Source organism: Chrysemys picta, chromosome 13 (assembly GCF_011386835.1).
Source record: "Chrysemys picta bellii isolate R12L10 chromosome 13, ASM1138683v2, whole genome shotgun sequence".
NCBI classification, from domain to species: domain Eukaryota; kingdom Metazoa; phylum Chordata; order Testudines; family Emydidae; genus Chrysemys; species Chrysemys picta.
The window spans coordinates 27,698,916-27,724,674 of record NC_088803.1 but is presented as its reverse complement, the minus strand read 5'-3'; the positions used below and the strand labels follow the sequence as shown (position 1 = coordinate 27,724,674).

Sequence of the window (25,759 nt, the reverse complement as noted above, 5' to 3'; positions counted from 1 at the left end):
GTTTTCACATGAAGTCTTGTGCTGGTGTTACTGTATCCTGCAGTTCTCTCCCCATAAACTGAAACAGTTTGCAAGCAAATCTTGGTATGAAAAGCTCTTTAGAATGATTTGCCTTCTGTGACAAGTGTATGAGGCTCCCCAAGATAAAACAACCTAGGGGCCCCAGTTGTAGAAGGAGATACTCTATTGTTTAAGCCTAAGTGTTGTGGTCTGTAAATGGTTCTGGATTGCTAGACGAGAGCTAGGTTAAGATGGATTTAAGGTTGAGAATATTAGTTGTTTGAGGTAAAATACTGTACATGAGAGGGCTGCTGTAATTATCTCCAAAATAAACATTTTAATCCCAGGAAAGGTTAAATTTAAATGCAGCTTAGTTCCTTATGGTGTCACTGTTTCTTATTTACAGTGTGACTAGTTCTGCTAAGGGCTTAAATGTGATTCCCAACTCACCCCCTCCCCAAGATTTGCCTATGGTTCTTTGGTAAAGAGTAATTATGGGGTGATAATGGGAAAAGGAGGGCAGTGGAGTGATAGGACCTCTCTGGTTTTAGTTCAAATCTCTCAACACTGGTTTGGCAACTCAGATTGGCTTATTTTCTCTCCAGCAAGACCTGGTGACTGAATGCCTGAGATAAGGGTGGGTAATTTAAGTTGCTTGCCTGTGTTTGTGAACTACTGACCAGTCAATGGGATTTTAGGCACTTTTGGAAGTATTATGAAAAGGATATTGCAGACTTTGGTACTGTTCAACCAAAGTTATTCCATATTCACTTCAAGAGTCAGACTTTGTTTATGTGAGAGGAGTTCTCTCCACCTTATGAGAAGACACCTTTCATGTGACAAAGAGGCACAGTAGAAACAGCAGATATCTTTATCAGACTGCTCCAGCACAGGCTAGTCCTACCTTCACTTTTGCATAGTAATACAATTACAGCTGTGCTGATAACAGATTTCTCAGTTCACTGAGTTCTAAAAGAAAGAAAAATTCAGATTGAGTTGAACTTAAAATGAATTTCTCATAAATGAAAGACCTCAAAAACTTTGAAGAGTTGTGGTTGGGGGGGTAAAATGAAGTGTTGCATTGAACCCAAAAGAAGATAGAAATTTAAAATAATACAAATCTAAGGAAAGAGGGCTAAATACCCAAGAGCCACAAATGAGTGAGGCAAATGCCTTAACCACAGAGTTATTGGTTTAAGGTGCTCCTCTGCCTCCTCCTGTTTGGTGAAGCTACCCAAACAATTGGTTGCTGAAGCCATACAGTGGATTAGTGTTGAACTCAAAAACAGCTGTTGTCAGCCTTAAGTGGCCTTCTTTTGGTAAATGAGGAGCTCAAAAAAAAAGTTTCACGCAGCTCTAAACCATAATTCTTTTCTTCTCATCTCCTACCAGTAGAGTTGGCTGGAAAGTGGAATTTGAGGTGATGAACGGCCAAAAGGCTCTTACCCTGATCCCCCATAAGCTCAACAATGCTATTCCCAAACTATGCTAGATGTAGCACTAGTGCAATAGAAGTTGTTTATCAAACTAGATTATTTCAAGCTTGGGATGGGGTATACTAGGTCTTTAATAAAGAGTGCTAGGGGAAGGAGAAGAACAAGGAAATCTAGCCAATGTTTGTATGCTGTGAAGGTTTATTTTTTAAAGTAGAAATATTGATCTAAGTACAGTCAATATCAGAAGAAAAAAATATCCCCTTTCAGTTGGTCAGTATCATTCTTACACCTGAATCATAGATCTTTGCTACTAGCTACAATACTTCCCCTAAGGGAACAAGTCTTTCAACAAGTGCTTAAGACTAGCAGGGGTATGGGACATCATCTACAGCAAAGTTAATGGTTACAAGTTTCAGTCTTAATTCTGCTTCTGGCCTATGGAGGATAGTGTTCTGGGAAATAAGTCTTCTGTTGTGTCCTGCTGAAAGTATATGCCTCTGCTTATTCCCTTGCTACTTGGCTAACACCTTAGAATGAGGGCAAGTGGAACTGATGAGTCAATCTAGTGCTGCACCAAGTACAGCCTCTACACCTGGTTTAAAGAGGAATTTCATACTTGCTAGAATAGTTAGACTGCAGCCTTTTGGATTTTCTGTTTCATACACAAGTGCACCATGGCCACAGTAGTCCTGATCTCAGAACACTACTCCAGCATGACAATTTGAACACAGTGAGGTTTAGGCACATTGCCAAAGTCAGTCACCATAGTTTGCAGGAGTCGTTTTGTCACCCAGAGCTGCCTTTCCAGTGCAAGCCACATATGGTATGCTGTTGAGTGATTAAAGCCACGAGGACATTCCCATTACATGGATGGCAGTGGTGAACAGATGTGTTACTCAAGTCATTACATGGAGATATCTGCAGGCTAGTACCTACTCCTCTTCCACCTGGTCAGGCTCCTGGAAGGTAGCAGAAGCTTTGACTATTGGTGAGAATGGTCCCACAAGCCAAGAGAGGGGGTGTTATGCTTTTGATATATCAGCAGCTCCTCCATGTATTTCTGGGCCACTGACAAATTCCCTTGGCTCTGGACCAGGATATTGCTGGACATATCCTTCTCTGCTGCCAGGTCCTTCCCAGAAGCATGAAGCTCTGCAACATTGCAATAAGCCTGTTTCATCGTCTCTAAATGCTGGAGGGAAGGCCTTGGATCATGGACTCTAGGCTCAGAAAGGTGTCCTGCAGCTGCTGCGTGATCTTTTGGGACAAGACAAGAGCCAAAGATTCCATCTTCTAGAAGGAAGCAGATTAGGAGAGGTTGTTATGTATAACGAAGAATGGGTTGTCTCCCAACCAAGCCAGAATCCAGTAATCTGGTACCTCAAGTTCTGTAGAGCTGGTCTCCATGCCCTTCTGAAAGATTCCTGCTCCAATCCAGCAACATTCAGTGCAACTTTTCCTGGCCATCCTGAAGCTTCTGATCAACTCCCTGCTTCACAGATTCAACCTGGAAGGGAAGAGCCATAGAGTTTGGAATTAGGTAGGAAAGGTTCTATGTCAGTGACTAAGAGACTAGATGGAGACAACAGGTTATGAAGCAGCCAACATCAGCACAATGAGAAGTCTGAAAAGCAGCAAGAGCAAAGGTGCCCATCAGAATTGAGTTTATCATACTAAAGTTGGCTCTGCAGCAGCAGTAAAGGTGTGTGCCGTGTGTCAGCCAAGAAGGCGGCCAGACTAGGAGGTGGTCTAGCTGTACCTACCAGGTCAATGGTGTAACGAAGCTGCAAGAGGGACTCCTGCATGCCCTGCCAGGGCTGTCTCACTTTGTCCACAGAATAGAGTAGGTGCACCAGCGGAGCTTAGTGGAAAGAGACCCCAGACGCACAAAATACTTCTGCTGCTCTTGCATGGAAGCCATTTCAGTCCTCTCCACAGAGGTTGCCAGTTTGGCTGATGGGGATGGAGAATAGGGTAAAGCATCCTGGCCAAGCAGACCCTCACTATTTGTGAGCATAAGCCCTCGTTCCACCTGGAGCCTGTGCTCTGGAATAGTAGGGACACACCACTTGCCACACCAGAGTTAAAGTTAAGAAATCCAATTACATTATACCTAAGTGTGTAACTCAGCCTCAACACCAAATACCCTAGGTGGGAAGTTACCCCAAGACCATCCCAGATTTTTTTTTTTAAATTGTGATGTTACTTTTGGCCGTAGCTCCATTTTAATAGTGTGTCTGGAACAGGACTAGATTTGAAAGTCCAAGTTACTGGGAGTCATTTAGACCAATTGGACAGGTTCTTAGTGTACAGTTTAATGCGGGCAGAGCATTATATGCTGCTAATGAACAATGGCTTGAACGCATGTTGAAAGCAAGGTCCTGCTCAGGATGGCCAGGAATCTCAGTGGCAGTATTCAGGCTGGCTCCATCCATTTCCATAAGGGTTTGGAACACTCTTGCAGAACCATTTTGACTTTCCTTTGACAAGACTGATTGAGAGGAGTAGACTGACACTGCTGAAGTGGATGCCGAAGGCTAATGTTCCTTTTTGGATTGCCATTACGAGTTCTTCCCTTGACATTGCCCCCCTTCCACACCCATCCCACATAAAAAGGAGACTGCACTTTGAAACTAGGGCATATCCACATTTTATTAAAGTGGTATAAGTATCCTCTGACCTGGTTCTTCATCTGTGATGGGGAGATAATGATCCACCAGTTCTTCAGATTTCCCCAGAATGACTTGTGCTCCCATCACAGCCATCTGACCCATTCTGGCGTGCATGACTGTGCTCATGCCACTGGTCACCATTCATCTGGCAGCCTCCTGAAAAGCTTCCTTGTTTGTTTCCTTTATTAATATGTGGACCCTTCATTGGGGCTGTGGTGAACACCTACATTTTTGTCCCCCCTTCAGCTGTGGGACCCTCCAATCAGTGCCTTGAGTCATGTAACTGTCTGGGGCAGAGACCTGTAAAGTCCTCTCTGTCCTTCCCAGAACCACCTCCCAATCCCCAGTCCAAGTGCGTGTGAATACAGAAAAACTAGAGACATGAGGAAAGTACACTGTGCATGGAAATAACTGGTAACTTTATGACTGGGGAAAGAAACGTGGGCTGGGTGAACTTCCCTGTGGGTTTTAGAACACAGAGAACAGGAAAAGCAAAGTGAAATACCTGTCATCACACCCTGAACAGTGCTAAAATACCACCTTCCTCCACCCCTCAAAAATTAGCACCACTTTGAACCCTGGGATTACTCACAATTAACAGCCACATCCCCTCACCATCTATTCTCAAGGTTCTCAGGCATTAAGCAATCCCCCTAAACTGTGGTGCGGCTAACAGTTGAGAGCATTAACACAAAATGAAAGTGCAATTTAACTTGGCAGACACCCTCCGCAGAACAATCATAAGCCAGAAGGTGTTGTACCCATAGAGGTGCACTGCCCCAATTATCTGTACCGAGTCATTACCTAAACGACTGGCTAATGACCATCAGCAGGAGGGTGAGTGGGAATACTCCCTGCAAGGTGGTGTTCCTGGGATTGTTTTTACAACTGCATGGGGTGTGGCGCTTTGTTCCAGAACCAAGTGTTTTGCCAATGTAGGGTAGAAGCCAACTTCTCTCAGAGCTCCAGGAACATCTGCTTCCTCAGTCTGAAGCTCTGCAGCCACAGCTTATCATCCCAGGTTTCCAAGACAATATGATCCCACCACACTGTGCTGATCCTCCTGGCCCAGAAGCAGCAGTCCGGTCATAGATATACAGTCACAACATCAGCAACCTCCTGCGTTTCTCTGTCATATAGCATCAGTGGATCAGTCACTGTCTCAGTCTCTCACCTTTGGCTTGTGAGAAAGGTTTGAGGCCATTCAACCGAGGTTCTTGCAGGTCATGTACTGCAAAACAGACACATTTGTCCTGCAAGAAGGAGTAGTGGCAGAACCACATCATCAGTCACTTGCTCCATGTCTTCCAACAAGATGGGCGGGAGGGTGGAGGGGACGGAGAGAGAGAGAGAGAAAGAGTTTTCTACAGCCTTAGCTACAAGTCATATGGCTTTTAGCTCATGCAGTAAGCTCCAGAGGTCCCAGCTTTCATCCCACCCACGCGCCCGCAACTGGGGTCTGTTGGTTACACTTGCTCCCTTTTTTTCCCCCCTGTACTGGTTCCTGATCTTAATAATGCAGACTATGAGCTAGCATGACAGACTGGACTACATAGCGAGGAGAATGAGAAACTCTAGTCACTCATGTGAGATTTTCCAGTGACCCTCTTTTGGTTCTCCTCCAGTGCAGCCAATAAAATCTTGGAATGAAGTGAATGATGATACAAAAAAAATATATGGAAAAGCTGCCTCATTTCCCAAGCGCAGTTCCTCCTATGCATCAAATGAGGCAGGAGTCCTTTTGAAAAAAGTGCAATGTGACCATGTAAGTAGAGACTGTATTACAATTATGGCTGAGCAAATAATTGATTTTTTTCAGTTCGGTGGCTAAACAGTGAATTTTCTTCCAGGTTTTTCGGTTTCAAACCAAAACAAAAAACAGGTCAAAATGAAATGCCAAAATGGTTCAATTTGACATTTTTTGGAAACAAAATTTGCGGGGGGGGGGGGGGGGGGGGGAGAAATCAAGGTTGTTCTTTTTTCCTGATGAAACAATTCACACAACTCAATTCAAGTTCATGATTAGTTTTGGTGTCCTGAATAATACATTTTTGATGAATTTACTATTTGCCACAAAATTTTTGCCCAAGATAGATATGCACAAAACAACCTTTCATCTAGCATTTTCTAACTTGAGAGCTTGACTTTTCAACTGTAACACTGTTCTCTCACTGTAGGTTCATGCAGGATAGCATATAAACTAAAGAAATTACTTCCTGCTGTAAGTATAGGGAAATAGCATATGTCATATTCTAGGGTGGTAACTAGATAAACATCAGCTTTTTAGTGGTGACAACAGTAGTATTTTCATTATGAAGATCAACCATGCCTTCAAGGACATTTGCTTATCATTTAAATAAGTTTTGTTTCACAGAAATTTCCCCATTCTCTCAGCTGTGTCAGGGAAGAGGCTAATTATATATAGCTGCTCCTTTGTTGAGCCATTATTCATATTGATAGCTGCATCCCACCTTGCAACTATTTTCCCTGAGCAAGCTTCTGGAGTAGAAGGTCTTATCAACTTCCTAGAGGTTTCTGTTTGACTTTCACATCATCCTTCTCTGTGATGACCTATTACTTGCCCCTCATTCTCTCTTGCTCTTACTACATGTAGTTTGATATGGAAAAGACCTTTTCTGTCTTCTAGTCCATCTCTCTAAGCCTGCATAAACTCCATCTCCACAATATAACTTCTGGTTTTATTCATTCCAGGTTTGAAAACTTCATTCAGTTGCAGGACAATTGGTTTTTCAGAGCTTAACTAAAAGTATATGTCCCTCAGATTAGACTAAACTCCTCAGGGCAGAGATGGCCCATGTCCATTGCAGTCTTAAACTCCTAGTTGCTGCTAGGTACATTCCAGTTGCTCTGTTTTCCCTGTGAGAGTTTTAAATGGCCCTCTCCATACTAAGCTTTTTAATTTTCTTCCTTTTACAGTGGATGCATCACTTACTGCTATCCTGAAGTATTGCTCCATCCTTGCATATGACTTTCAGAGAACTCTAGTTACTCAGACTCTAGGTAAACTTCAACAAAGTAGTGCATTAAAGGACTTAAGATTGTAAAGTCAAATCTTCAAGTTAGGAAATGCCCACCTCAAGGATACTTAGCCTTCCTGCAATGCCAATGGTAGACTTTTGCTGTCGTATTTAGAGGTAGTTACTTAGCCACTCGCAAAGAGATGCTGTTACATTCATAATGGTTAGGTTACTTCTCCAAGATGCACCGAGCTAGCTTCTCTCCCCCCCCCACACACACACATACCCAGGGCCGGCTCCAGGCACCAGCCGACCAAGCATGTGCTTAGGGCAGCACCTTGGGGCAGGGCGGCATGCAGGTTTTTATTTATTTATTTTATTGGTTCGTCGGGGCAGCACTGGAGGGGATTTTTTGTTTCTGCGGCGCCTGGAGGGGGCAAGGCTTCGGGCAGTGCAGCACTCGGGGGGGCAGGGGCTGGCGTGGCAGTCGGAGGGGGGGCGGGGGCTGGCACAGCATGGTGCTCAGAGGGGGCGGGGGCTTGGCGTGGCGCTGGGGGCTGGTGCAGCAAGGCGTTCGCAAGGGGAGGCTTGGTGCGGTGCTCGGAGGGGGGCGGGGGACTGGCGTGGCACTGGGGGGACAGGGGCTTGGCACGGCACTCGGAGGGGTCGGGAGCTTCGGGTGGGGCGGTGCTGGGAGGGGGCGGGGCTGTGGGCAGCATGGTACTTGGGAGGGCGGAGATTTTGGCGGTGCTGGTGGGAGGCTTGGCTGCACGGCGCTCGCAGGGGCGGCGCTCTTCTTTTTTGCCTGGGGTGGCAAAGAAGTTAGAGCTGGCCCTGTCCCCAACCTGGTTAAACCTTATGTCACATGCCACAATACTGATGACCCCACCCAGTTTGGTCCCATTTGATACTTTAGTTCTTTGCCATAAGAGGACACCTGACTTCCAACAGCTGCAGTTGCTTAGGTAGCAGGCAAGAAGCTGTACATAGGCAAGAAAGCTTCACTCATTCATCTTTTATAGGTTCCTCAGGAAAGAGGAACCTTTCCTTAGGAAAGATGTTACCTCCTCCTGCAAAGCAGCTAAGATATTGATTTCTCCGCTTACTGGAGTGTGAAACTAGGGGTGAGAGGGAGTTCTATGGGGTAGTGGTGTTGTTCAGGCCCCCCCATGAGGGCTTAAAGCATTAATCTACTTCAGAACTATGTTCGCTCTTGCTGTATGGGAAACAAGCACCTTGGTAAGAGCCAACAGTCTTCTTTTAGCTCCATTGACTTGAAGAGGTGAAAGGGGGACCTAGCCTAGAAAACACAACTGTGGGGTGGTGGCAGCAGGCTCTAGCTCACTTACTCCCCTAGTAGATACTGCTCTAGCCCTGCTGTGTTATCCCCTGTGCAGACGCAACACCTGCTTGTCAACCTTAGGGTTGACACTTACCCTTCAGTGCTGACTAAGCCACTCCACCCTGTGTTCAATAAGCACATGGCTCAGGAGACCCCAAGAGTGGTGTTGATGCACACAGAGCACTTCCCTGGAGAGGAAAGCTTGTGTAGTTTTGTTTCTTCTGCACCTATGAGACCATGTAAGGATACAAGTCGCACTTCTGCTGCTACATGCACACATTTTAGGAGGTAGGAATAGGAGCCAGGACTTGCCAGTGCACACCTTTAAGCACAGTTAGTTCATCCTGATTCAGGAAGGACAAAAGTCATTCCCCTGCTCCTGCCAGCTGCATGGTGAGTGTTAGGGGTAGATTGTAACCTCTGCAAAGTTCCACGCTTTAGACCTCCCCTCCCATGTTCACCCAGCCTGAGTAACAGGCAAGGAAGGTCTAACAAAAGGAGCAGGGCTCCTGCTCCCAGCTTAAGATAGGGTTAGGGGAATAGTTAGTGAGACAGAGAGCACACATGCATCAAAGCACACGTTTAGTCTCAACAATAAAATGGTTTTCAGTAGAGCTCTTGGTCACATCAAGGCAGCTTTTACATTTTGGACAACCCCACCAGCTTTGCTTCTATGCATTTAACTCTAACAAAGAAGTGTTACAATACAAGCAGTTTATTGCTTAGAGTATAGGGGAGACTAGGATATCAGCATCTCAGGGTCTAGCTAACCAGCTGCTGCACGGGAAAGAAATCCTCTAGAAATTTTTGCTCTAGACAGGTGCATAACTGGTGTGTTAGTTCTATTTTTATGGGTTACTAATTCAAGGTTTACACCCTCCATGTCCAGGAGGATTGTACTAGGCTGTGAAATGATCTAGAAAATGCTTGAAGCACCCCTGCCTAGGTTATGTCTCCTAGTACTCTATTCCTTCCCACACAGCTTCAATTAAGTGAATAGCAATACAATACATGACTGATTGATGAGAACTACATGTTTGATATGTACAATTCACATGGCAAACCACCTTAAGGTCTCAAGACTGACACTAAGGGATGTTCCAGCTTAAGGGGTATTATCTAACCCATGGTGTTGCCTAAGTGTGGGTGGGGAATGTAGTTCAGAGCCCACACAGCTCATCAATACCACTTCAGTTGATTTCCTGCAAGATTATGCTAGCACTAGGATTCTCTAGCAGGCTTGGATAGGTGGACTTTCCACCTCCTCTTGGAGGAGAGCAGCAATTCTCTAGGATACCAGGTTATTCTTCCCCATCGGCTGCCTTTGACTAGAAAAGGAATGCTTGTGTTTGGCAAGGATGCTTGTAGGGTAGGGACAGATTAGAGAACCCTGCTATTTTCCCGGTGCTGCAATTCTGCAGCGGTTCTGCCACAGGAGGTAAAGGGTCCCACTAGCCAGGAAAGGGGAGCATTATGCACCACATATTCCTGGGCCCTGAGCAGCTTCTGCTTGCTGCAGGTCAGGATACTGGTGGACAGGCCCTGGAAGGAGCTGGCCTTGGAGCAGACAGCATGGACCTCTTGCAGATTGTGATGAGCCTGCTGCATCTTGTCCTGAATGCTGGTAGGAAGGCCTTGGATGATAATGACTAGGTTCAGGCACATGGTCTGCAGCTGCTGGGTGATTCTCCAAGACATGACCAGAACCAGGGTATCCACCTGCTGGGGTAAAGCAAGTCTGTGTGTGTGTGTATTTATATTTAAAATGGGCAGGATAGAGCACCACTGCCAACATGAGTTAGTATCCAAGTACCTCTGGCTGTGCAGATCCCTTGTCAATTACTGCAAGCTCCTTCTTAGTCCACTCCAGACACAACTGGTGCAGCTTCTGCTGACCCTTGTGTAGTTTCTTACCCACACTCTGCTTGACATTCTGAATCTGAAGTGGGGACAAGAACAAGGTGTTTTCAAACTTTACTGTAGGAGGACCAGCCTAGGAAGCAAAGGGTTCCAGTACAGACAGACTATCTGCTGGACAGAAGTGTCAGACAAGTCTCCCATGGATATCAGAGATGATTGCAGTTATGTAGGTTAAGCCAGAATATTTTAGAGGAAAGTTTTGTGGTCTGCCCATTGGGGCAGGGTTGTCCCCAAAAGCTACTAGCACAGATTAAAGACTGCCTACCAGGTCAATGGTGTGCTGGATCTGAGAGAGGTTCTCCTGCATGCTCTGATGAAGCAGTCTCACTTTGCCCATGGACTGCAGGTAGGCACACTGGCGGAGTTCAGGGGACAGAGACCCCAGACGCACAAAGTACTTCTGCTGCTGTTCCACAGAAGCCACCTCAAAGCCCTTCACAGAGGCTGCTAATTTAGCTAAGGGAGAGAAGGACACACAATTTAGGCATCCCTGCCAGTGCAGAGGCTTCAGTCAGCAAGACCATGGCTATTTCAGAGCCCTCATTAACATCTGAGTCAGTAGCCTTTTCCCTTTGGAATACATCACCAGTATCTTCACCTCCATGTTCCTCTATCAGCTCCCTGGAAGGTAGGTGTTCCCCATCTAAGTGGTATTTGCCACTTGCTTGGGAGCCTCCCCTGGCCTTACTACATTCCATTTCCACTGTCATGTAGGTTGCCCAGAAGAGAGACTGACTGGAATTACAGTTACCATTATTGATGACCATTATCTACATTTGTTTCCACAGCAGTCTATGGGAATCATTCTTCTGGGTGCATGTATCTAAGTAGTGTTTTAGCAGCCCTTTAGTCAGAGTAATAGGATTGAGACCTAGATCATTGGCACACGAGAAAAATCTAGTGCAAGGGGAGTCCAAGACTTATGCTTTGGTTTGGGAAGGCCAACCGCTATGGTGTACTAGTGTCATCCAGGTATTTCCCCCAACCTAGTTCATCATCTGTGATGGGGAGGGAGTGATCCACCAGGTCTGCTGATTTCTCCTGCACAGCTTCTGTTCCACGCACAGCCACAAGCCCCAGTCTGGAGCCCATGACTGTGCTCATGCTGCTGGTTACTGCTGATTTGGCTGCCTGCATGGTCTTGTCCAGCACCTCAGTCACTTTGCTGTTCATGGCATCCCTGGTACCTATCACCAACTCTTTGGCATCCAAAAGAACCTAGAAAAGGTGAAAGGTCATCACTTCATGCTACTTCACATTCATGACTGTTTCAAGGCGGGAATTAAAGAGTTACAGGATAGAAGCAGACGTGACCCCTCAAGGGATGCTTGCAGAGAGGACTCCATGTCACTGGCGTAGACACCACTAAAATGGTCAGAAGGCCACAGCAGGGGTCAGAAGTGCACAACCTTGCTGGAGAGTCAGTCTACTCTAGTTAGTGGTCTCACTTTAGGCATCCAAGTTGGGAAGCTTTGGCACAAGGTTTAGCTAGCTACAGCAGTGAGGAAGTGGTCAGTTCCTACCATACCCAGTCTTGAAACTCAAGGGATTGACAGCATTTAGCTAGATAGAAATATTTATCAGACCATGGTCCTCCCTTCCATCTAGGGCCTCAAAGAGCTAGTTACCTTATCAGTCGGCTGTTGAAGGATTGGCAGTTTCTCCTCCAGCTTTTCCAGTCCTTTGCAGGCAAATTCATTTGCTGTTGCAACTGTAAAAGTTGACACTAAGAATTAAGTTTCCCAAATCTTTGTTTAAAAAAAAAAAAAAAAAAAGGTGGGGGAAGGGGGGACTCTAGTAGCTGATGGTCCTTCCTGCTCTTTGATTTTCTGGTTCTGCAATATCCTTGCCATAGGCCAAGACACGAAGGAGCTTTCTTGCATGTTAATATAGTGTTTGCCTATAACATGTTGTGGGAAGTGTTTGAGTAGAGAGGGTCTCACTGAAGGAGACTTGCCCATGAAATCTAATTGAAAAGGGGAAGTTTCATTTATAGGGTTGTTAACCTACCCCAGGAAAAATCTTAATATGGTATCTCCTTGCATGTTATGAGAGCCTTTTATTATAACCCAGTGCCAATACCACATGTAATTACTCAGTGGAAATGTCTCCAGACAAGAGACTCAGAGCATAAAGCAAGACCTCTGTTGTGACCTCATTCTTTCCCCAGACGCAGCACTTGTTAATGCTTACTATTAGCAAGTGTTACTGAGGTTGTAATTGAGGTTTTGCATTGTACCATGAGGGAGATTACTGTGTAGCACATTTCCTTATCTGTCAAAGGCAGAAGGATGCTCTGATGCTGCCAAGGGAATTTACCCAACCTTAATCCCTTAAGACCATTTGCTTACAGTTTCTTGTTTAATATAGAAAGTGTAGGAGGGTTCTAGAGACATGGATGCCTCCCACCTTCCTCTGGCATGTGGGGATATGCAGGGAACCCAGCTGTTCCATCTTTAGGCTTTAACACCATTGGTGTCTGAAAACCAGAGTGGGGGGAAAACCTTGCAGACGCTGCATCTGGTCTGTTGGGGCAGCCACAGCTCCTCAGAGTCAATGTGCAATCTTCAAAGGCTAGAGATCTGCCAGTGTTGGAGCCCAGAGCTTCTCACCCAATAACCCTAGATTTCACCCCAGGGCTAAGCAGTGGTTCTCAGCATCCATTCTCATTTCACTTTCCTAATGAGGATAAGATACAGGGTGGCCACCTTCTGTGATGGAAGCTGCTGACTGATATCCAATTGGAGACAGCTATCTGTGACACATAGGTCTCAAGGATATTATGGGAAATTGCCCTTGTTGTATTAAGTTTATATGCTATTGTGGGCCAAGATTGCACCTAACCTCTCTAGGGGGAAGATGTAAAACCTGGGAGTTCAAGGGGCTATACTGAGAGTAGTCTGGACTTGGCTGGCATTCTGGGACAAGTGTTAAGTAGATTTTCTGGGGAAATCTCTAGGTGAAGTCAGTCACAGCTAGGGAATTTGCATTATGCAAAAATCCACCACTTTGGAGCTACACCTGTCTGCTGATTGACATTCTGTAACAGGTAACATCAGAAGCTCAAGCTTACAAATAGCTGCTCTGCTCCACCTTTGTTCTGGTTTAGGATCAGAGATGAACTTATAGCCACAGAGAAACCTACCTGTGGTGTTTTGAGGACTAAAAAGCTATCAGAGCCCTAAGGTGGAGTGGAGGGTGCCCTCTGGTAAGCTTGTGGTAGGTGTAGATTCTTTTATTGTTTAATGGTTTTTGCTCTAATGCATTCCTGATTGAGGAAGGGGTCCTACTGCTGTAACAGTTACCAGTCATCTGGTTTTCAACCAGAACAGTCAAAAAGGGACCCTGGCAGCCCTGGTCAGCACCACTGACCAGGTGGTTAAAGTCCAGTTGGCAGCACAGCAGGGCTAAGACAGGCTCTCTGCCTGCCCTGGCTCTACATGGCTCTTGGTAGTGGCTGGCATGTCCCTGAGGCCCCTAGGCACAGCCAGGGAGGCTCTGCATGCTGCCCGTGCCCCAGAACTGGCTCTGCAGCTCCCACTGGCTAGGAACGGCAGCCAATGGGAACTGCAGGGGCAGGGCCTGCTGGTGCAGGCAGCACATTGAGCCACCTGACCATTCCTCTGCCTAGGGGCTGCAGGAACATGCTAGCCACTTTAGGGAGCCACTTGAATTAAGTGCCAGCCAGAGCCTGCACCCCAAACTCCCTGCCCCAGCCCTGAGCCCCCTCCTGTACCCTTATTCCCTCTCAGAGCCTGCAACCTGCACCCCCTCCTGCACCCCAAACGCCTCAGCCCTGGCTCCACCCTAAAACCCATACCCAACTGGAGCCCTTGCCCCTTCCTGCACCTCAACCCCCTCCTGCACCCTAAACCCTCACCCCTGGCCCCATCCCAGGTTGGGGGAGAGCAAGGGCGGGGCACCTCAGGGAAGAGGCAGGGGTGGTGTTCTGTAATCAGAAAGTTGGCAGCCCTAACTGCCGCCTCAGGAGGCAGTCGTTAGCCATACCATTTTACAATGGAATTAAGGGAGAGGCTGCACCAAGCTAGTGGTGGGAGTAGAATGTAGTAGGGCAGGATCAAACTGTTTATGGGGTGGGGAGGGGGAAATCAGGGTATTGATTGCAGGGGATTGTGAAGATTATCCCTTTGTCAAAAACCCAGCCTCCCTAAAAAACAGAACTTTTGATTAAAGTGGTCTTTTTTAAAGCAAAAACTGAAAGCTAAGGTGTGATGAAATGAAGTCTATTGTAACTTTCTGTGGAGGAAAATACTTGATCTCTAGAAAAGAGCTGTCTAATATGGCAGACCCCATTCCCATCTATATCTGTTAGACTATGTCCTCCAACCACTAGATGACACTCCCCTGCAAGGTTAAAATAGAATCCAGGAGGCTAAATCCCAGCATTAGTATTGTCTGGACAATAGTTGTGTAGCTCCTTGGTAAAGTGTGCCACATCCCCCTCCAGTAGAGTTCCCAGAGCAGAACAATTACTCCTCTAGCATACGTGACAGGAGTGTGGGCTGAAGGTTCAAACCCTGCTGATTTCCCCCTCCTCCATGGGTTATCTGAAGGATTGCCCATGGTAGAATTCCTTAGCCTTTGTGAATGGGTCAAGTCATCCAATGACGTTTCCTTGGGCAGTTTATGCTAAAACCCAAGCTCAAGCATGTTTCAAGTTGCACTGCATTTAAGTCATGGTCACAGTGGCAAGAGTTTTGTTTGAGTGGCAAGGTAGCCCTTGCCCTTTTAACCCATTAACCAAGGAATAGTTAGTAGAAAAACTCCAAGTTGATTCACACATTTGGAGACACTTTCTCCACATAAGGTTGAAGCCAGCTTTCACCAGCTCAATCCAATCTTGACAGTGCCTGTAATACGTGTTTGTTAGCCATTTTCCCCTCCCAGTACATGAGACATTGTCCCTGCAAAGTGAAGGCTTTTGTCACTAAGCATCTTAAGGGTTACTTGTGTGATCAGACATCACCTACCCCTATTACTGACACTTGTTGCACAGCTGTTTGGCAGTTACTTTTCAGTAGTGAACTGGGTTGGAGGTCAGAGTTACTCAGTGAGATTTTAGTACTCTGAATGTGGTAGGGACTGAGTCTCTTAGCAAGTACGAACTTGCTCTTGCTAAGAAGGATCAAGTTTTTGTATAGTGGAGAGAGGTCACCCACTGCAATGAGAGGTTAGTTGTGCACATGGCCCCTTCCAATCACCTGTTCCTCATCCACACATTCAAAGAGAATTGCATGTATAGGTACAGACACTACACCAGTCAAGCCCAATAATGGTAAGTCTCCATTAGAGAGGCATTGTTCAGATGCTGAAAGACAAATTCTGACCTGCCCTGAGTCACTCAGCTAGATGGAGGGGAGTGGCTTCCACCTAGGATATGAGCCAGCATGAGGTTCTCATGTGGGATTTTACACAACTGAAGCCTGTGTGATCACTTTGAGACAACCTCCCCCTCCCCCCCCCCATACATCTTTGTGCCATGGTTTACTCACTCTGAGGTTCAAGTTTAGTCAGAACTGGCTGTGCACAGTTGATTGTAGCTTCAGTCATAGTCTTCACTCCTTTAGCTGCCACATCACACAGAGATCTGATGTGGGGGTGGCTCTCTTTAGTGCAGATGTAGACCATGGAAACCAGATCACAGGCAGATCTGACCAAAGGCAAGTTGGCCACCCTGCTCACCACATTCTGGCAAAGAGAGAAGTCACATCAAGAAGAGATTTGCTGTGGAATGAAGGGAGGTTTGACTGTTTTCCCCCACACTTAACACATTAGTCAAAGAATGAGAAACTCCCAGTCCTGTATAGACTGGAAGGTTAAGTGACCCTCCAGCCAATTATGGCTTTTGTATTTGATGCATTTAACTATTCAATAAGGGAATGTCCTTGTCTATAGCTGTGGGATTTGAATCTCAGAATTTCAGCTGGAATTAGACCACATGTACTTCATGGAAATACAGCAGTGATTTCAGTCACCAGTTACCTCTTCCAGGTTTGGCAGCATTATTCATGACTAAGCAAGTTTTACAAGACCCTAGACCCCTGGAGAGCCTGTGCTTATAGAGCCTGAAATGTGCTGCTGCAGATTTGTCTGGTGTCTGTTAGTGGCCAGATTGCTGCAGGGTGGCATAAAACATGGACTACCAACCTGCTGTGCATGTTCCCTGCTCTCTGGAGTGTCAACAACAGGAGTTTGGCTTTTGTTTTCAGACATTGTCTAGTCAGACCACTAAAGAGGAGAAAGATAGAATAGTTACAAGTCAAAGCTTTGTCCCTTCCCTAGGCAGTATTCATACTGGGCTCCGTTTTCATAGCCATGCACTAAGACAATATGCTCTCCTCTTCACTTTGTCACGGCCCAGTGGAGAGCACAAAAGCCTGACCTTCAAGTAAAATTCATCCATTTTAGATTAATACAAGTGCACCTATCCAAAGCTCTGGCTATCTTACAGTAATAGAAGTCACATTACTAGGCAATCAATATATTCCAAAAGTGTTCAAGATCAGCTGCTGGAGGAACCAATCAGCCATAGAACCTTCAGCAGTCTTGACTTCCCCACCCTACTCTCAAACAGTTATGTGATTGAGAGTAGTTTGACTTCCCCTCCCTAGTTTCAGGGTTAAGGTCTCTACTGATATAAAAAGGAGGCAGCTGGTTTATCATAGGAGCACTAGTAGCCCTACTGAGCAGATATATGGCACTCTGAGTAAGAAACTCTCAGGCAGAGCCCTAGCCCCTTATAAGGTTTAGGCTAGTAAGTAACATTCACTAAGAGTTATGATGGCACTAGAATCCAAGCTTGATAAGAACTACTGTGCAAAGGTCAACAGCTCTTCCCGCACCACCAGTTAGAGTTTCCAGAACTTGAGGCCAAATTGATGTGGCAAGACAGACTAAAACAATCCACCGCAGTGAACTATTGCCTGAAGCCACCTTCACACCTCAAGTTATATAGGAGGGTTTCCCTCTTATAAGAGCTTTCAGTGGGGTTTTTTTAGTGTTTATTAGATTACGCCACCTCATGCAAGTGAGATTAGGCATGGTTTTCCTGAACTGAGCAGTATTACTATAGAAGAGATCTGATAAATACAAGCCAAACAAAGGGAATTTGGGGAGGTGAAAGCTACCCTTCTCAAGACCTTCAACTAGTAGCCTTTGCCACTATTTACTTTAACAATTCCAAGTAACTCTATTTGAACAGAAATAAGAACAAACCTCTTACAATAAAACAATCAGTTTAGAATCAAAAGTAACTTCCATACCACTTCTAAACAACTTTGCCTCCGATTTAAAGACACAAAATAAAACCTCTTACCTAATAGATTAAAAGTTGCCTCTACCCAACAGGTTCAACATCATAGAAGCCAGACCAGCTTCTGCCTTTATGTATGGGCAAGTGATGTCATCAAGGGAGGGGAATCAAAGGACTGACAGCTTGGGGCAGCAATGAGAATGAACCAGACTGTGCCTTGACCAATGAGGGATGGAATAAGGATGAGCAATTGGGAAAGAAAGAGAGAGATACAGACTTCAATTAAGTTGCAATTGTTCATTCACCTCATGCAATTCAAGCTGATTCTTCTAGTTCTTGGATTCTAATGAGCCAATGGATTTTAAAAATACACAGAGGGCTCACCCAACATGTTTATGGTAATTGCTTTTGGGTGGCAATGTTACAAGTAGCAAAGCCATGGCTGAGTTAAGGAGCTTGTTCCCCCTGATTGCCAATAAAACTTTTGCACTCCCCCCTCTCCCTCTTGTAGAATGCCACTTTTCCCAGATTTTTCTCAGAGCATGTTTTAAATGTTGTTGGTATTATCGACTTGCCTCTAAGGTCATGCTGGTATTGTACTGATTAACTGTACTCAGATGGAGAGAACACATTTTTTTTTTCAAAACCTTTAAGACATTACCTAGACTAGCTTTCCTGTGCATATTAATTTCATGATTGTAAGATCCAACCTCTCAGGACTTTCCAGAGCTGGAAATAAAAACTGTCCCATTTAGCAGGGGTAGATTCCCAGCTTTCCTGTGGTGTGAGTGTGAGGGAAGAGGCACTTCTATGAATACTTCTATGTAATAATGGTATGAATATTGTAAGTGACCTGATCAGTAAGGTAAAGTTACTGTATAACAATGGTGGGTTATTGGAATTTCTGATATGATTGTATCTAACTTAACAGGGGACAAAGAGGAGAGCAACACAATACATGTAGACAAGCCCACCCCCCCACACACACACTAGGAAGACAATGGAGCAAGTTGCTAGATTCAAAGATCCTGTCTCCCACAAGTTGCAGGCTTTGTTTTGCCAAAGTTAGAGACTGGAGAGTCAAAAAACAAATTAAAATCCTTTCTTAGGGGAGGGACACTTGTCCGAATCTGACTCCAGGGACACAGGGATGGAGTCTAAGCAGTAGGGCCGTCCTAGTTCCAGGGAATGATATGGCCCTAAGGAAAAAGTAGACTAGTCTGTTCTATTGTTTTTAAGATCTGTTTGCACTGAAAGCTTTTGTTCTAAGCAAATAATACTTTGCTCTAGGGAGGCTGCTTGGTCATTGTTTTACCACTATCATTGCTCCCACAATGAAAAGGAACAGAACTGCAGATACTGAACACAAGTCAGGCCTGCTGAGGCATAGGCACTGGAACAATTTTTTATAGTAGGGGTGCTGAAAGCCATTAAACAAAACTGTAAACCCTGTCAATGATAGAAACCACTTCAAACCCGGGGATGCTGCCACACCCCCAGCATCCCTAGTTCCAGCACTTCTGTGCTAAGGTAATCACAATTAGCACCTGGGAACTGCAATCCAAGGCTCAGTCTGAGAGTAGGAGAACCACATGATCCATCCCGAGTGAGGTGACAGCTCGTGGCCTGGAGGGGGCACACTAAAATATACCAAGAGGGGTTGGAGGTGCTATTACAAATTAACCATTTTAACCCTGAGGAGAGGGGAAGGGAAATCATAAAGTGCTAAAACTTATCATTGGTCCAAGCCTGACTATTGCCTAGCCTGGGCCTTAGGTGAGTGTCATTGTTTATAGACTGCAGTATCTTTAGCTGGACACAGAAACGCTTAACATTAGAGATCCCAGTGTAGTGTGATAATAATGCAAATCTTACACCCACATAACCCCCCGACCCCCAGCAGATTAAATTATTTTTCTGGCAACTGGCAAATCAGTAAAAAACCCGGCTAGGCCAGTCAAATACCAGCCAGGTTGTGACCCTACCCATGCAGCGGGCTCAGGGAGGGCATGCCACCTCCATCCCTGACTCACCTAGGCCAACCACCCAATCTGTCTAGGTTGGGAGGGCACAACCAAAAAATCTGGGGGTTGGAGGGGGCACATGAACCTGTGTGCCCCCATGTGCTGCCTCTGGTAGGGGGCACAAATATGCTGCTAAAATGCCTAGTGATGGTTTTGCCCCAGAGCCTCCATCTCCAGACTATTTACTGGGTCCTGACCGGTCATAAATACTTATAAATGGGTCTTGAGCCCAAAAAGGTTGAGAACCACTGCTATAAACAATGACAGTTTAGGCAATAACAGATCAAAACTGTTGATAATACAACAGCTGTCTGCCCAACAACACACAAGCACACCGCACATGTGTGTGAGAGAGGGTTTGAGTCATGAGAAAGTGAGGAGACGTGCAATGTTATCAATCTTATATGTGTTCTCTCTCTACATACTATACGTGGCTGTTGAAGGGGGGTTGCGGAGTTGTCTTGTGACTGGGGTTCTGGTTGCGACAGGCTTGCCTTGTGGGGTGAGGGGGTGTCAGTTTTTTGCATTTCAAAAGTGGTAACCCTACACATGGGGCTGGCCCCACCGAGCCCCGTCAACAGGTGAGCAAAGCCCACAGGTAAGTGGGGAACATGGAGACCGGGGAGATGGGTCGGAAACGAGAGGGAGTGTGGGCTATATTGGCAGAGAGAAAGGAGAGTCAGGACAAAACTGGGAGGAAAGATCAAACCAGTATCTTAGATGCCTATATACAAATGCGAGAAGTATGGGGAATAAGCAGGAAGAACTGGAAGTGCTAATAAATAAATACAACTATGACATTGTTGGCATCACTGAAACTTGGTGGGATAATACACATGATTGGAATGTTGGTGTGGATGGGTACAGCTTGCTCAGGAAGGATAGACAGGGGGAAAAGGGAGGAGGTGTTGCCTTATATATTAAAAATGTACATACTTGGACTGAGGTAGAGATGGACATAGGAGACGGAAGTGTTGAGAGTCTCTGGGTTAGGCTAAAAGGGGCAAAAAACAAGGGAGATGTCATGCTAGGAGTCTACTACAGGCCACCTAACCAGGTGGAAGAGGTGGATGAGGCTTTTTTCAAGCAACTAACAAAATCATCCAAAGCCCAAGATTTGGTGGTGATGGGGGACTTCAACTATCCGGATATATGTTGGGAAAATAACACAGCGGGGCACAGACTATCCAACAAATTCTTGGACTGCATTGGAGACAACTTTTTATTTCAGAAGGTTGAAAAAGCTACTAGGGGGGAAGCTGTTCTAGACTTGATTTTAACAAATAGGGAGGAACTCGTTGAGAATGTGAAAGTAGAAGGCAGCCTGGGTGAAAGTGATCATGAAATCATAGAGTTTGCAATTCTAAGGAAGGGTAGAAGGGAGAACAGCAAAATAGAGACAATGGATTTCAGGAAGGCAGATTTTGGGAAGCTCAGAGAGCTGATAGGTAAGGTCCCATGGGAATCAAGACTGAGGGGAAAAACAACTGAGGAGAGTTGGCAGTTTTTCAAAGGGACACTATTAAGGGCCCAAAAGCAAGCTATTCCGCTGGTTAGGAAAGATAGAAAATGTGGCAAAAGACCACCTTGGCTTAACCACGAGATCTTGCACGATCTAAAAAATAAAAAGGAGTCATATAAAAAATGGAAACTAGGACAGATTACAAAGGATGAATATAGGCAAACAACACAGGAATGCAGGGGCAAGATTAGAAAGGCAAAGGCACAAAATGAGCTCAAACTAGCTACGGGAATAAAAGGAAACAAGAAGACTTTTTATCAATACATTAGAAGCAAGAGGAAGACCAAAGACAGGGTAGGCCCATTGCTTAGTGAAGAGGGAGAAACAGTAACAGGAAACTTGGAAATGGCAGAGATGCTTAATGACTTCTTTGTTTCGGTCTTCACCGAGAAGTCTGAAGGAATGCCTAACATAGTGAATACTAATGGGAAGGGGGTAGGTTTAGCAGATAAAATAAAAAAAGAACAAGTTAAAAATCACTTAGAAAAGTTAGATGCCTGCAAGTCACCCGGGCCTGATGAAATGCATCCTAGAATACTCAAGGAGCTAATAGAGGAGGTATCTGAGCCTCTAGCTATTATCTTTGGAAAAACGTGGGAGACGGGAGAGATTCCAGAAGACTGGAAAAGGGCAAATATACAAATATAGTGCCCATCTATAAAAAGGGAAATAAAAACAACCCAGGAAACTACAGACCAGTTAGTTTAACTTCTGTGCCAGGGAAGATAATGGAGCAAGTAATTAAGGAAATCATCTGCAAACACTTGGAAGGTGGTAAGGTGATAGGGAACAGCCAGCATGGATTTGTGAAGAACAAATCATGTCAAACCAATCTGATAGCTTTCTTTGATAGGATAACGAGCCTTGTGGATAAGGGTGAAGCGGTGGATGTGGTATACCTAGACTTTAGTAAGGCATTTGATACGGTCTCGCATGATATTCTTATCGATAAACTAGGCAAATACAATTTAGATGGGGCTACTATAAGGTGGGTGCATAACTGGCTGGATAACCGTACTCAGAGAGTTGTTATTAATGGTTCCCAATCCTGCTGGAAAGGCGTAACAAGTGGGGTACCGCAGGGGTCTGTTTTGGGACTGGCTCTGTTCAATATCTTCATCAACGACTTAGATATTGGCATAGAAAGTACGCTTATTAAGTTTGCGGATGATACCAAACTGGGAGGGATTGCAACTACTTTGGAGGACAGGGTCATAATTCAAAATGATCTGGACAAATTGGAGAAATGGTCTGAGTTAAACAGGATGAAGTTTAACAAAGACAAATGCAAAGTGCTCCACTTAGGAAGGAAAAATCAATTTCACACATACAGAATGGGAAAAGACTGTCTAGGAAGGAGTACGGCAGAAAGGGATCTAGGGGTTATAGTGGACCACAAGCTAAATATGAGTCAACAGTGTGATGCTGTTGCAAAAAAAGCAAACATGATTCTGGGATGTATTAACAGGTGTGTTGTGAGCAAGACACGAGAAGTCATTCTTCCACTCTACTCTGCTCTGGTTAGGCCTCAGCTGGAGTATTGTGTCCAGTTCTGGGCGCCGCATTTTAAAAAAGATGTGGAGAAATTGGAAAGGGTCCAAAGAAGAGCAACAAGAATGATTAAAGGTCTTGAGAACATGACCTATGAAGGAAGGCTGAAAGAATTGGGTTTGTTTAGTTTGGAAAAGAGAAGACTGAGAGGGGACATGATAGCAGTTTTCAGGTATCTAAAAGGGTGTCATAAGGAGGAGGGAGAGAACTTGTTCACCTTAGCCTCTAAGGATAGAACCAGAAACAATGGGTTTAAACTGCAGCAAGGGAGGTCTAGGTTGGACATTAGGAAAAAGTTCCTAACTGTCAGGGTGGTTAAACACTGGAACAAATTGCCTAGGGACGTTGTGGAATCTCCGTCTCTGGAGATATTTAAGAGTAGGTTAGATAAATGTCTATCAGGGATGGTCTAGACAGTATTTGGTCCTGCCATGCGGGCAGGGGACTGGACTCGATGACCTCTCGAGGTCCCTTCCAGTCCTATAATCTATGAATCTATGAATCTATGAACCCCCGCCGCACATGGCAGGCCCTAGCTGATTGGCATTGCAGGCCCAAGCCACCCCCGCAGCTTTGCATCCTGGGCAGCTGCCCCACCCTGGTTATGGCCCTGTCCTGGGGTGGTTTCGGTCGGATCCTGCCCCCCAGGGCTTACCTGGACTCCTGTTATCTTGACGACTGGGCCTAACCTGAGTGGCGTTGGGACCCCGGAGGCTGCAGTGCCTAGAGCAGGGAGGCAAGCTCAGCCAGCCTTGTGGGACAGGAGCCACAGGAATTACCACATCACCCTTCAAAACATTCTGGTGACCCAGTTTTGGGTCCTGACCCACTGGTTGAGAAGCCCTGCTGTATAGGATGAGTGGGAGAGTCAGGAGAGAATGCCACTTTTGTGGGAAAAGAACATTTTTCTGACAGGCTGAGGTTTCTTTAAGATGCAACTGTTTGAAGCTGCTCAGAGACCCAGAGTGTAGATGTAGTCCTACTGGAGACAGCTGAAGGCCCAGTCCTTCAAATCATTCCACGTGTCTAGCCCCTTGTATCCGCACCAAGCTCCATTGACTTCAGTGGACCCCACAAAGTTGCAGGAATATGCCCAAGCAGAATAGTTCATAGGATCAAGGCCTTAGTGGGCAGAGTACAGCAGTCTGCCTGCAATTAGACCTTCCTGGAAATTGCATCCTACCAAGCAACAGCTGGTAGTCAGCACAAGCTCGTCCTATGTGTACAGAGTAGTTAACTGAGATTGCCATTAAAAAATCAGCATTTAGCCAGTTACAGAGTATACACTTGAGAGGAAGGATGATCTAAGTAGGTAGGGTGTTAATCTAGGGATTGTGAGACCTGTGTTCAATTCCCTGCCCTAGACTTCTGTATGACCTTAGGCAAGTCCTGGCCCAGACCCTTGATGGTATTTAAGTGCCTCACTTCTATTGATATCAATGGAAATTAAAAGCCTAAGTACTTCTGAGGATCTGGGCCTTGGTGCCTTAGTTCCCCAAGTAGTATTTCCCTACCCCCCCAGCAATGTCGTGAAGCACTCAGATACTGTCATGAGGAGGGCTAGATGGATACTACAGATACTAGCTGTGTGTCTCCAGCAGCCATTGCTGGTAACTGTAGGTGCATAATCACTTTTTAATGGCATTTGCCTTATAAAGAGCTTTGTGCAATGGGCTTTCCTAGCTGACTATCTCGGGATTCTAAACGTGAGCTTCACAGAGTTCTTTATCTGTTTTGAAACTTGTCTGTGAGCTGGTAAAATGAGCCTGTTGCAATGAGCACAGCAATGCTGGAAAACGTCAGAATGAGTGGCACACAAGCCCCATCATGGGGAGAATAAGCACAGTCTATTCTAAAACCACCTTTTCTCTCCTTTGGAGCTTTTCTGCAAGACAATATTCCTTTGAGGATGAAATTTCCCACGGTTAGGCCCTGATCCTGCAATGAGCACCATGCAAGAGGATCCCTGTTCCCACAGAGTCCCACTCAGGTTAGGATCAGGGTCTATATCATTTTCCATCACTTATGACATTTTTTTATTTGTCATTGAAATGTCTTCAGCTGTGTCAAACTTCATCACTTAAGCTTTCTTACAACGCTTGGTGCCGAAACTTGTATTGCTGAGTCACGTATTCATTAATGAGAAAAGCTTTTCCTAACTAGCAACTGTTGTGATGTAGGCTGTCCCTTCCAAGACAGACCAGCTGGATGAAAGGTAGCTGTCAATCAAAGAGCTGGAAGTCTCAATTGGTGTCACATGTGGTGAACAAGTCACTTTCCTCCTAGGATCCTCTCCTCCTGCCTAGAACGGCAACCACATTCCATCTCCCATTGGTCAGGACAAGCAATGCACCTGGCTTGTGTGTGCTCCCCATTTGCTGATGTCAGTAGCTGTATATTAAGGGCAGAGTGAGGGGTGTACTGTATGGTGCTTGGATTGGTGACTAGAGATTCAGGCAGGAACAGAGGTGAGTGGGCTGGTTTCTAAGTGTTAGACTTGTTTAAACCCTGATAGTTCTGTTATTTAATACAATATAGTCAGTTGTTTCTTCTTGCTGCATCATGGGGGGGAAGGAGTAATTGTTTTTAAGCAGAGATGGGTTTTCACTGCAACTAGAGCCTTTAATTAGGAAGGCATTGGCAAAAATGCTAATTACATGGAGGTGGGAGTTGAATATAATAAAACCTGTGGTGAAGATTCTTCTTCATTAAGCTACTACTTACCTCTTGTAATGTCCAGGTATCTTAATATGAGGTCTTAAGAAGGTCCACTACAGGTGCTTTAAAAAATCCTGACACTTGTAAAATAAACTGGGGGGGGGGTTGTTTGTTTGTTTTGGGTCTTTGAGCCTTCAGGGTTCAGGCTTTACCTCCACAGCAGTTAGAGTAAGAGACTCTTCTAACACACATTTAGATTGTCAGTTGCATGATATGGGGCTGGAATTCTGACAGGGGGAGAAACAGGCAACAAGTGATGAGAATACTAGATTCTCTTTAAACTACTTCAAAACATGCTTATAAGTTAAGTAAAAGGAATCTTG

At 45.3% G+C, this 25,759-nt stretch overlaps 2 protein-coding genes across 7 annotated transcripts in view; one reads left to right on the top strand and one right to left on the bottom strand.

Moving 5' to 3' along the window:
* Window positions 1-855: 855 nt before the first annotated feature.
* Window positions 856-25,759, bottom strand: part of LOC101945655 (perilipin-3-like) — a 26,226-nt gene continuing 1,322 nt past the window's right edge. The window contains exons 2-10 of one of the 4 annotated variants that reach the window (XR_010592231.1): window positions 17,685-17,837; window positions 16,517-16,597; window positions 15,862-16,057; window positions 11,977-12,059; window positions 11,335-11,566; window positions 10,614-10,804; window positions 10,242-10,367; window positions 2,817-2,943; window positions 1,683-2,729 (exon numbers count right to left, since the gene is read on the bottom strand). Coding sequence is in view for 3 of the 4 variants with exons in the window: in XM_065565705.1 (XP_065421777.1) it covers window positions 9,809-10,150; window positions 10,242-10,367; window positions 10,614-10,804; window positions 11,335-11,566; window positions 11,977-12,059; window positions 15,862-16,057; window positions 16,517-16,582 (1,236 nt within the window). In the remaining variant the exon portion in view is untranslated. Of the gene's footprint in view, window positions 2,944-8,891; window positions 10,151-10,241; window positions 10,368-10,613; window positions 10,805-11,334; window positions 11,567-11,976; window positions 12,060-15,861; window positions 16,058-16,516; window positions 16,598-17,684; window positions 17,838-25,759 lie in introns of those variants that run through there. The other 3 variants (XM_065565707.1, XM_065565705.1, XM_065565706.1) reach the window with 3 other exon arrangements.
* Window positions 25,042-25,759, top strand: part of LOC101945933 (perilipin-3-like) — a 13,037-nt gene continuing 12,319 nt past the window's right edge. The window contains exon 1 of one of the 3 annotated variants that reach the window (XM_065565704.1): window positions 25,042-25,186. Coding sequence is in view for 1 of the 3 variants with exons in the window: in XM_008168165.4 (XP_008166387.2) it covers window positions 25,144-25,186 (43 nt within the window). In the remaining 2 variants the exon portion in view is untranslated. The remainder of the gene's footprint in view (window positions 25,187-25,759) is intronic. The other 2 variants (XM_008168165.4, XM_065565702.1) reach the window with 2 other exon arrangements.